This window comes from Neomonachus schauinslandi, chromosome 10 (assembly GCF_002201575.2).
Source record: "Neomonachus schauinslandi chromosome 10, ASM220157v2, whole genome shotgun sequence".
NCBI classification, from domain to species: Eukaryota; Metazoa; Chordata; class Mammalia; order Carnivora; family Phocidae; genus Neomonachus; species Neomonachus schauinslandi.
Genome location: NC_058412.1, coordinates 110,958,790 through 110,969,804, shown reverse-complemented (window position 1 = coordinate 110,969,804; position 11,015 = coordinate 110,958,790). Strand labels below are relative to the sequence as shown.

At 50.5% G+C, this 11,015-nt stretch overlaps 1 protein-coding gene across 1 annotated transcript; it reads right to left on the bottom strand.

Moving 5' to 3' along the window:
• On the bottom strand, positions 1-10,981 carry PLAGL2 (PLAG1 like zinc finger 2). The gene is made up of 3 exons (XM_021689010.1): positions 10,837-10,981; positions 5,070-5,443; positions 1-2,097 (listed from the first exon to the last, which is right to left on the bottom strand). Exons 2-3 carry the CDS (start codon positions 5,327-5,329, stop codon positions 867-869), a joined length of 1,491 nt encoding a protein of 496 aa, XP_021544685.1. The 5' UTR covers positions 5,330-5,443; positions 10,837-10,981; the 3' UTR covers positions 1-866.
• Positions 10,982-11,015: the final 34 nt, after the last annotated feature.

Below are 11,015 nucleotides of genomic sequence, written 5' to 3'. Positions count from 1 at the left end.
ACAGACACAGTCATGGAAGATGGCAGAGACTGAAGCAGTCCAAAGTCAGTTTATTTCCCCACAGGGGAAAAATGTGACCTCAAGTGAAGAGAAGTCAGCAAGACCCGACTCCGCCTTGTAAACAGGGCTCCAGTTAACACCAGGTACCAAATGGTTCCGGCTGGTGCCAACTGGAATGGACTGGTGGGAATGGATTCACGGCGTGTAAACAATGTTCACTGCAATCACTCTAAGGCTAACAGCTTGGCAAGGGAGGTGAATGGGGTGTCTGAGACGACTGTGTAAACGGTACCGCTGCTGGACAACACTGACTGGAAATGGAGGTGTCGGTATAGGAGGGACGGGGATGGCGGGAAGAAGAGGCCCTCTCTCCTGCCCACTGGCTGGAAGCAGGCGATGGAGCCAAGTGACCCTCTCTCTGCAGCAGGGCCTGACCAACTGCTGTGGGGTCTGCAGGTTGGGACCAGGAGGCAGGCTTCTTGGGCTATTTCTCTCAAGGTCATCCAAAGTGAAACCCCTCTGTCTCTCCAAGAGACCGCCTCCTTCTCCAAAGAGAAGGAGGTTCTGACGCTTTGGAGGGGGAGAGGTTAGCTAAGTGTGGCTCCCGATTCAGATCAAAAAAGTAAAAGTAAAAATACCTGAAGTTCTATGGTATGAGATCTTTTCATGAGGCTGGGGCTCAGGGCTCCTCCTGGAACTGATCCTGGAGCCTGAACCCCCAAACCAAGTGCTCCATACAGATACTGGAATTTTTTCTTTTTGAACCCAGCTCTGAAAGCTCAGCTGCCTTCATGGGGGATGCAGATAGGGTGGGTACAGAGGCTCCCTGACAGAGCCTAAGACTGGACTGAGGGCCTCCTTGGGGGCTACTGGAATGCCTGGTGGAAACGAGGCAGGGTGGTGGTGCTCAGGCCAGAGGTGAAGACAGGAGGCAAGGAGTGCAGAGGTCCAAAGTTCAGTGGTCCCCCAGCTCCTGGGGAATCTTGAGGCTGAGCTTGCAAAGTGGTGAGCAAGGGCTGCGCCTCGGCCTGGGAGTAGCCCATGACCAGGCCTCCTGTGGCCCCAGGCGGGTTACACGGGGGGAGGTTGAGTGGAAGAAAGCCCAGTAAGTGGGAGAAGTCCACATTAGCAGCGCAGAGGGCCTCGGAGAGGTTGGCGGGGCTCTTGGTGAGCAGTGCTTCATCTAGGAGGGCCGCAGCTGCCGCCGGCTGAGGTGAGGCGGGCTGGGGTTCAGCGGACGAGAGAGACAGGCTTCCAGGAAGCTCCGCCAGAAAACTATCCACCTCCACTTTGGGCAATTTGTCAGGCAAGTATGAGGTAGATCCAAGCTGGTATTTTGGAGGAAGCTGAGCTGGGGAAGAGATAGGTGAGGATTCCAGAGGGTAGCTCATACCCATGGGCAGCGTGTTGTGCACCAGGGAGTGTGGCATGCCCGTGCTGGGCATGGTAGGGATGTGGGCGCCATACATGCCCATGGGCAACATGCCAGGGAAGGCCTTGGCCCCCATCACGTCCCGAGAGGCCATGCACAGCACAGGGCTCAGCTCTTCCTTCACACTGACTGTGGAGCTGCAGCTGAGTAGGCCTAACATGTCCACTGGCTCTGTCTTGATTTTGAGCAGCTCCTGCGAGTGGCTCTTCTTGACATGACGCGTCAGGTGGTCCTTGCGGCCAAACCGCTGGGCACAGTACTGGCATAGGAAGTCCTTCCGGCCTGTGTGCACCACGAGGTGCCGCCGCACATCCTTGCGAGTGTAGAACCGCCGGTCGCAGTGGTCACAGGGGTGCTTCTTCTCCTTGGCACCACCTGCTACTCGGCGTGAGTGGGCCTTCAGGTGCTCTAGCAGGGCCTGGGTACTCTCAAAGGTCTGCAGGCACACCTTACAGCTGAGGTCACCGCTGCTGGCGGCATGCATAGCCAGGTGGCGCCGGTAGCCTAGCTTCGTATTGTAATTCTTACCGCACTCAGAACAGTGAAGGGCCTCTTTGTTGGGGTCATGGGTCTGCAGGTGGTTCCGCAGATGGTCCTTGCGGTGAAACATCTTATCACAGTACATACACTGGTGGGGTTTCTGGGCTGAGTGGGTGGCCATGTGCCTGGGGGTAGGGATGGAGGATAGAGGAGAAAGAAAGAAGGGAGATCACAAGGGCTGGCCAGACAACAAAGCTGTCCACTGACGGAACTAGATACAAAAATTATGGTCAAGCCACGTGATGGAATGCAATGGGATACTGTGCCAGTCAGTGTCTAAACTCTATAGATATCCTCGCCCACCTGCAAAATCACATACATACTCCTAGTCTTTGTAGCACTGTTTGTAGTAGTAAAAAGTCAGGAACAATTTAAATGTCCATCGGTAGGGGGGGGTGCCTGGGTGGCCTGGGTGGCGTCTGCCTTTGGCTCAGGTCATGATCCCAGGGTCCTGGGATCGAGCCCCGCATCGGGCTCCCTGCTCCGCGGGAAGCCTGCTTCTCCCTCTCCCACTCCCCCTGCTTGTGTTCCCTCTCTCGCTGTGTCTGTCTCTATCAAATAAATAAATAAAATCTTAAAAAAAAATTTTTTTTTAAATGTCCATCAATAGGGAACTGGTGAAATAAATTATGGTTAGTTCAAGAAGACTCAACTTTTAAAAAGAAAAAAACAAGGCAGCTTTATATGTACCCTCAGGGAACAAGCTCTTAGGATATATGAAGTGGTAAAAAGCAATGGGACAGAACAGTGCAGGCAGGATGGTACTATGCATAGGAAAAAGAGGGAAAATGATGTATGTTTGCTTATATGCACTCAAAAAATATCTCTGGAAGGATATACAAGAAACTAACAACACTGGTTGCCCATGGGGAGAAGAGATAGGAAGCTTATGGGTGTGATGGAGAATTTCCATCGTATAGCTTTTGGTACCTTGTGAATTTTGTTTTATGTGCATGTATTTCCTTTTCAAAAAATTATATTTAAGGGGCACCTGGGTGGCTCAGTCATTAAGCGTCTGCCTTCCGGCTCAGGTCATGGTCTCAGGGTCCTGGGATCGAGCCCCACATCAGGCTCCCTGCTCAGTGGGAAGCCTGCTTCTCCCTCTCCCACTCCCCCTGCTTGTGTTCCCTCTCTCGCTGTGTCTCTCTCTGTCAAATAAGTAAAATCTTAAAAAAAAATTTTTTTTTTTAAATGACACAATAAAAGGAAAATGAAATATATCTAAACTTCCCGATCTAGAACAATCCCAAAATGTAAGGGGTTAAGTCAAAAAAGGAAGTTCAGTATAGTGTGTGTAATACAATCCCTTGTGAAAATAAAAAGGGAAGGGAGTACATGTTTCAATGTCTTAGCAAGGATACACAAGAAACTGACCCCACTGGACACCTCTGGGGAGGAAAATGGTAGCTTTCAGCATGAGGACAATTCATTTTTCACTGAGTGCCCATTTGTACCATTTAAAGTGTTTGCCATATAAGCCAGCAACACTTAAAAAAGTGTTCCCATGGTTTACCTGCTCCCTTCTGGAGGGACAGCAGCTCAGAGTCCAGGAGTTACAATCCAGAGCTCCACAGGACATTCAGAATCACCTCAGTAAGACTTCAGGAACCCATACTTACCAGGCCCTGCGTGAGCTGTCATTAAGCTTGTTCTCCACAAGAGGCCAAAGCACAGGACAGCTCCACCCACCAGTCAGTAAGTGGCAGAGGCTGAATTTGAACACAATCCTTCCTGAAACCTGATTTCCCTTAGGTATGCTACCACTGCCTTCACTACAGCACCCAGTGATCCTTCCAACCTGGAAGGTATCAAACATAGCCATTACACTCATGCTACGTGAATGCCCACGCCTGAGGGTTACTGCGAGCCTCCTGGGACATAACAGACAGGATAACAAATGATAGGGAGGTGTGATGAGTGAGCCCCAGTCCATTTCCTTCATTTTACAAGTGAGGAACCTGAGGCCCTAAGCAGTTTGGTACCTCGCCTAAGCTCACACAGTGACTACAGCTGGAGTCAGGGCTCGTGCCCCCCAGAACAGGATCCTTCCTGCAGCCTCCCATGGACACCCAGATCGTACTAAGAAAGTCTGAGAGGATGACCCAACTGGAGTCCACCTAAGACACAGAAGCACACAGAATCAAAGCATTCCTGAGAACTACAGAACTGTCATGAGGACAATCCTGGTCACCCACTACCCTGTTACCTGTTTTAGTTCCTATCAACTGTTTTCCAGACAAAGAACTAAGGCGTTCTGTGGTCATCTTGTTCATGAATTTACTTGTTTGCTGTCTGTCCCCACTGTTAAGATAGTGAACTCAAGGAGGGCCAGCACCCCCATCCGTCTGGCTCACTACTGCGTCCCTGGCACTGAACACTGTGCCTAGTATGTAGCAGGAGCTCAATAAATCATAGCTGGCTAGATGAATGGATGAAGGGGTGTGCATCGGGTAGTCTATCTCATTTGTAAAGGGCATGTTCCTGTTCCTCTGATGGAAAGGCAAGGATAAAATCTGAGCAGCGCCCCCCCACCCCCACCTTCCAAGCTGCTCTGCTGTATCTACGTTATACCAGGACTTTCACATTCCATTTCACTTTATGTAGGGCTCCTGGGCTTACAAGTTGCAGAACAGCCGCTGACCCAGAGGACACCAGGGATTCTAGAGACAGAAGTAATCATGTGAGTAGCAGGCTGGTTCAGAAGAAGAGGCACTGCCACTCTGAGCCTCTACTTTAAAATTTACAGATTGGACCAGAGGGTCTCCTTTTCCTTCTAAAGTTCTAAGACTAATTCATCATTTCTGGCTAAGAGTCTCACCATTACCTGACAAAGGTGGGGAAGGTAGTAATGACAAAATTGTTCAATCTGGTTTGTTTATGACTGTCTGATATTTCCCCATCAGAGTCTAGTGTCTGCATATAAATACCAGTATTAGCTTTTACTGAGTAAGTTCAAATGGTTGGTGTCCAGGGTACACTTATGGGCCAATTAACCTCTACTCTTCTATCACAGATAAAGCCTCATACTCAGTGAAGTCCCTCTGGCTTTGACCTCTGGGACCCCCAGGGCAGGAAGAGGTATGGGAGTGTCACCTACCTATATAGCTTGTACTTGGAGGCAAAAGCCTTGCCACAGTGCAGCTGAGGGCAGCTATACGGTCTCTGCTCTGGATGAGGGAGGCTGTGAGGCCTCAGCTTCTCCCCATTTGAGAAGGGCGTCCCCGAGATTTCACATTGGCACTTCACTTGACTCTCCGCCTCCCGGCCCCGAGGCCTGGGAACTAGTTTCCAGCCCACTTCCTCCTCCTGCTTTGCATCTTGAATCCAGGGGGGGACGCTGGTGAAAAATGTGGTCATGGCAAGACTAATGGCGAAGGGCCATGTTATTCAGAAAGCCTCCCCATCAGCTCCACACGGGCTCTCTGCTCTGTCACGGCCTCCAACGCAGCCTTCAGAAAACAATCTCTTCACCTGAAACATCAGAACACCTGGTGTTAGGGAGCCCAATGCCATGAAAACATGGGCTCTGGAGGCAGACAGATCCCGTTCCAATCCCAGCCCTTCCACTTAAAAGCCATGTGAATTTCAGCCACTGACTTACTTCCCTGAGCTACCTCCTTATTTACAAAATGGGCTTAATAATCTCCTAAATCATAAGAATAGTTTGAGGATTGAATGAGATGAACAGAGAGTATTCAGCAGAAGGCTAGGCACCTAGTAAGCGCTTAATGGTAACTATTATTATAAGTACTACCTAGGCTAATAGTACGCAAGATAATCTGAGGAAGTAAAACCCCTAAACTCCAACTATTCTCTTCCAACTCCACTTTTATATTCTTTCCACTAAATTTAGAGCTAGCAGCTTCTCCTCCTCTTTATCCTACCTCCCCCCTCACCCACTACTTTCCACAATTCTCCTCCTCATGGAGGTGCTAAAGAGCAATAAAATGCCCAAAAGGCAACAGGGAAGGAAGAAGACTTTGCTTAGGAATTTACACCCTGGAAAGTCAGCCCTGGAGCCAGATGTGTTTCTCAGCAGAGCATCAATAAGAGGTTCTGCCTAAGGAGGCAACAGCAGATTCAGCATTTCCCCTAAACCAGTACTGGTCCCATCCTACCCACCACCACCTCTCTGTGTGTCCCAGGCCATGCTTCTTTAGCAAAGCCTGTCCAACACCCCAGGTGCTGAGTGCCACGTCCCCCCCAGCAGACCCTCATAGCACATATGCATTTCTCCATTATGAGCGGGTAGCATACTTGCATTAGAACTCCTCACCAAACTGACTATTTGAAGGGTCGTTTCACAGTTCTTTCATTTCCACACGTTTAGCATCTAGAAAAGGACTCTCAACTTTCTTTTAGATGGGTAAATTAGTCATTGAATGCAAGTTAATGCAAGGCTAACTTGTGCTCAGAAAGTTCTAATTTAAACTGGCATCACAGCCCTTCCAAAGTGGGGAGCCAATATCTTGAAGTCTGATCCTTTCTCTTGTTGAGGCTGGGGGAGGGTGTGAGAAGGGGGAAAACTGCAGCAAAGATGACAGAGCTTTTTTCCTGACATCAACTCAAAGGGAGAGGATGGGAGTTATTGTACGGACTCTCAAAAGGGGGACAACAGACCCCTATCACTCACAAACTCCTCACAGATTACCAACTGCAAAGCAACTTGCTACAACAGGGGGATTCCTTTTGAAGAGGTCATGCCAAAATCTGGTCATGAGGCTTTTCCATGTGAAGGGAGCAAAGGGGGTATCTGGGGATTGTCCACGAGAATCTGGGGATGGCTCCAACCGCACAAACAGCTGTGGGCCACAGAATGCTTGCTCAGCTCGTTAGCACCTGCTGCTTACAGTGACCATTCATCCAACAGACTGGCCGTGAACGAGATGATGGGATCAGCGGGTTCATGCCCCAGAGAGCTTTGCTCATCATTAACATGAGCTAAGTCCTGTTCAGGAACCATTCCTCTTGTTGAAGAAACATTGCAGTGTAATATGATAAACATTTCCCCATCACGAGTGGAGATCTGCCTAGAAAGATCGGCACAAAGGTGGCTGCATTTTGCATAAGTCATGTGCTGGGAAGGGGTAGGCAGCACTAAAAACTAGTCCCACTTGAGCCTTCAAGTAAGTCATCGTGGCGTATTTGCCTGCTTCACTATAAATCTCAAAGGCCTCTGACGTCTGCCTTTCATGGTTTAAGTCCTTCCTTCTTCTCAAGGGTGGAATTACCTGTTTATAATGCCAGTGATTACTACGCACCTTGGAATTGGGTAGAGAGCAAGCACAAGTTTAAACATCTAGTTTGGAGGGAATTTCCCCTACCCTCAAAGTCAAATTCTGTTCCCCCCTGCTACCCAAAATCATGCACCTCAGCCCCTGGAAAGTTGGGAATGGCAGCCAGAGGAAAGCAAGTTGTATCACTTTGGCCGATGTGAGAGGGGAGCCTAGCCCTGGAAATTCCACAAAAACTCAGAAAGAGAACAGTACGTCCCCCACCTCCCACACGTCCACCTCTTCTGTTCTCCTGAACAAGCACAAACAAGACACAGCAGTTTAGTACGCTGCTTCTGAAAGCGTGAGTAATGGGCTTCTAGGAAAGAGGCCAGTGGTGGCTAAGGAGAGCTCACGAGGTTGTACTGACAGAACCAAAGGATGGAGGCAGCCATGTGCTTGCCTTGATCTGCATTTAATGGGGCTACGACTTTAAAAGGAAACAGCCAGCACCCTCATCCTATTCTCCCCTTTTAAAAAGGCACAGTGGAAGTCCTTACCTATACTCACCAACAGCCTGCTGGATAACCAAAGCTGCCAGTGTTACCTTAGGAACCCTTTGGGGAATCTACTCTCTCTCCCTCTGTCCTTTGTCTGCAAACTCCTCTCCTCCAGGAAAATTCCTGGGCCTCTCTCCTTCAGACTTCTTCCTCGGCAAAACTGAAAGAATTCTGCTTCTCTTTCAAAGCTGCTCTTCTGGTCTCACACTCTAACCTTAACAACTGTAGAGTAGCTCATGGAACCTGTTCCCATAAAACAAACACAATCAATCCCTCCCAGTTACTGGTATAACTCGGTATATTTTCATCCAAAGATTCCTTCTGGCGCCTGATCTGAAGAGGGAGGCAGCGTGGAAAGAACCTTGGACTTGCTATCAGGAGAGCTGCCACTTACTGGCTGTGAAACCATGGGCAGGTTACTTTGTTTCTCCGAATCTCCTTTTCCTCAATTTCTAAACTAAAGATTTATTCTCCTTACCGATAATAGTCTCATGGAGGATGAAGTATCTGATATAAAGTGTGTGAGTACATGCAGTGCCGTCTCCGAGGTCTACACTGTGTCTGCCTCTTTTCCGCACGGGGCCTGAGTAGTACTTCTTTTTTTCCCCCCTTTAATGTTACTTCTCAGGCCTCTGAGTGAGTTTCCTTCCCTTCACAACATCTCCCCAGAATGCAGCCTTCCCCTTTTCCCTCACAGGCAACCCACAGCACATCCCCTCTAACCAGTACCCCCTGCGCTCCCCTCCTCCACCACCACATCCTGGGCCACCGTTCTCTCACCTCAGGAATCTCTTCTATTACTAAGGCTCTGTACCCCAAACACAAATGCTTTCTAAAAACTCTCGAAGGCCCTCTCTGGAAGCTGAAAGGAGACAAACTGCTCCCTAGTCTGTCCTGCTGTGTGCCATGATGCCTGCTGCCCTCTGACGAAACCATAGTTTGTATGGTGTTACATCATCTCTATAGAAACTGCGTTCTTTCTCCATTATTAGCCTGTTTCCTCATCTGTAAAGCTAAAAATACTTACCTCACAGACTTGTTGTGAGGATTATTTTAGTCAGGTATGCAAAGGGCACAGCATAGGGCTTGGCTTGCTCTAAGTACCCAACAAAAGGCAGCTATTATCTTTGTCTTTGTATTCAGTTGCACGTTTCTATCCCACCTTCTGCTGTGGCAGGAAATTCTCCCAACCCTCCCAAAACTGTGGAGAAGGAGCCCCCGCCAGCACCCCTGCCTCCCCAGCCGCCGCAGCAAGGAAAGGGTTAATCTCTAAGTGTTCTTAACTAGAGAGACCCATAGAGGATTAACAGCTCCACTTCAGGGACTACCCTAAAATAGCTTTTATCCCTCCAGCCCAAGAGCTACTTGGGGATCTGAAGAACTCAATTCAACACCTGCGGAGGAGGAAACACACCCGGGAACACACCCTGGAACGTTCCTTAGGGTGGACAGAATCTTCCCTTAAGCAGAACCCAAAATAGTAACTGGGAAATTATAAATAGACTGAGAGAAAAAAGAAAAACAAAAAAACCCAAAAAACCCAGGTCTTGACCTGAGCACCAGAAACAAATCCAAATGACACACTGGCTGGAAAACAGTGAGAAGGAAAGGGGGGAATGGGAAGAGCCGCCCCCCTCCCTCCCTCCCTCACACACACTCCAGAGTGGTGGGAGAATTAAATTACAGGGAGGCCAGAGAGTTTCAATGACTTGCATCATTCCAAGAGACATCAAACAGGATTAACAGGGGTTGGATTTACTCTCGGGCTGCTAGTTCTTCTGTCACTGTAGATGGGCCCTCTTTGCAGTCCCTTTGATTCACTCTTTCCTCCCATTCCCGCTGCCTCTCACTCCTGAGGAGGCCTTGAGCAAATGGCTGCAACTCACTACAGCCCCATTTTCATTACGAGGAAACCTGGCTAGACACCCCCAAGGATTCCCCCCAACAATGGAGTGGCCTCATTGTGGGGAGCAGGGTTAGAAATCCAAGGCCAGACTATTACAGTCCCAAACAGGTGGAAAAGCATACAAGCCAGGAGACAGGCTACTCTTGCTGGTGAAAGCACCAACAACCACCCCCCACACACTAGTTGTCCCCTTATCTTCCACCTTACAGGTCCCTTTCCCCCACCAAGCTGGAGCGGGAGCCTGGGACTGGATTTACAGGGAATAACCAGGCTCCTCGGGCAGCTTCTAGACCACACCACTGTGTGGTGGGAGAGGTTCAATTCCCCTGGAGCTGGAAGAGACAGGAGAGATGGGAGTGGACGCCTGCCAGAGAAGGGACAGAAATTCAGGGAGAAGTCTGGAGGAGGTCTCAGGGATGGAAAGGAAGGGAAAGTATGATAAAAAATCATTAGCAAGTTAGCTGAGTCTCTAAGGGACCTCCCCCTTCCCTCCCCCCCAAAAAAGAAAGAGATGGTGGATTATAAAGGCTGGAGGATTCCAGGGGTTGAAGATAGTCAGAAGTGAATTCTCTGAATTTCAATGGTCTCAAAAGGGTAACCAGATGGATGATATCTAAGGTTTGGGAGTATACTCACTGAGGAGGAAATTATAGGTAGAGCTTACTGGGGTTCCCCAGAACCAGATATTTGACGGAAGCCTCAAAATAGATTATGTGATTCTGGAAAATGAAACAGTAAAAAACGGAGTATTTGGAGCAGGAAAGGGGGTTATGTGGGTCCGGGTAGGCGTGTCTGAGGGGAGGGAGCAGGTGCAGCTTATCTGCGTCCCCCAGACCCGGGTCCCTGGTAAGGCCAGCAGCGCGTTATCTGGGTCTCCAGGGAACCTAGGGGTCAAGAGTAGGGGACCCTCAGGGCTGAGTCTCCGGGTCTCGGTAGGGAGGGGACCAGTGGGGTTTCTTCCGGTCCCCCGACCCAGGTATCGGGTCCGCGGAGAGATTTCGTCACCCTGGGGCCTATCGGGGCCCGAACTGGCGTGGAGGGGGCCCCCGGTTGGGGGTGTGGGCGACCTAGCCGTGGGGCCCGAGATGAGAGGCGCCGCCGCTCCGGGTGCCGGGCGCGCGGGCGCAGCGAGACGGCCTCCCGCCCCGCTCCCCGCCGTCCCCCGGGGCCCTCGCCGGCACTCACCGCGCTCGGGGCCCCGCGCTGCGGGCCGGGCCGCGCTCGGGCTCCGCCAGGCCCGTTCAGGCCCCGGTAGTGGCGGCGGTCGGGCCATTGTGCGGTGCATTGTGGGAGCCGCGCGAGCGGGCGCTCGGGCCGTGGAGGGGGCGGTGCCGCGGGCTCTCTATGGTCCCGCCCGCCTGCCG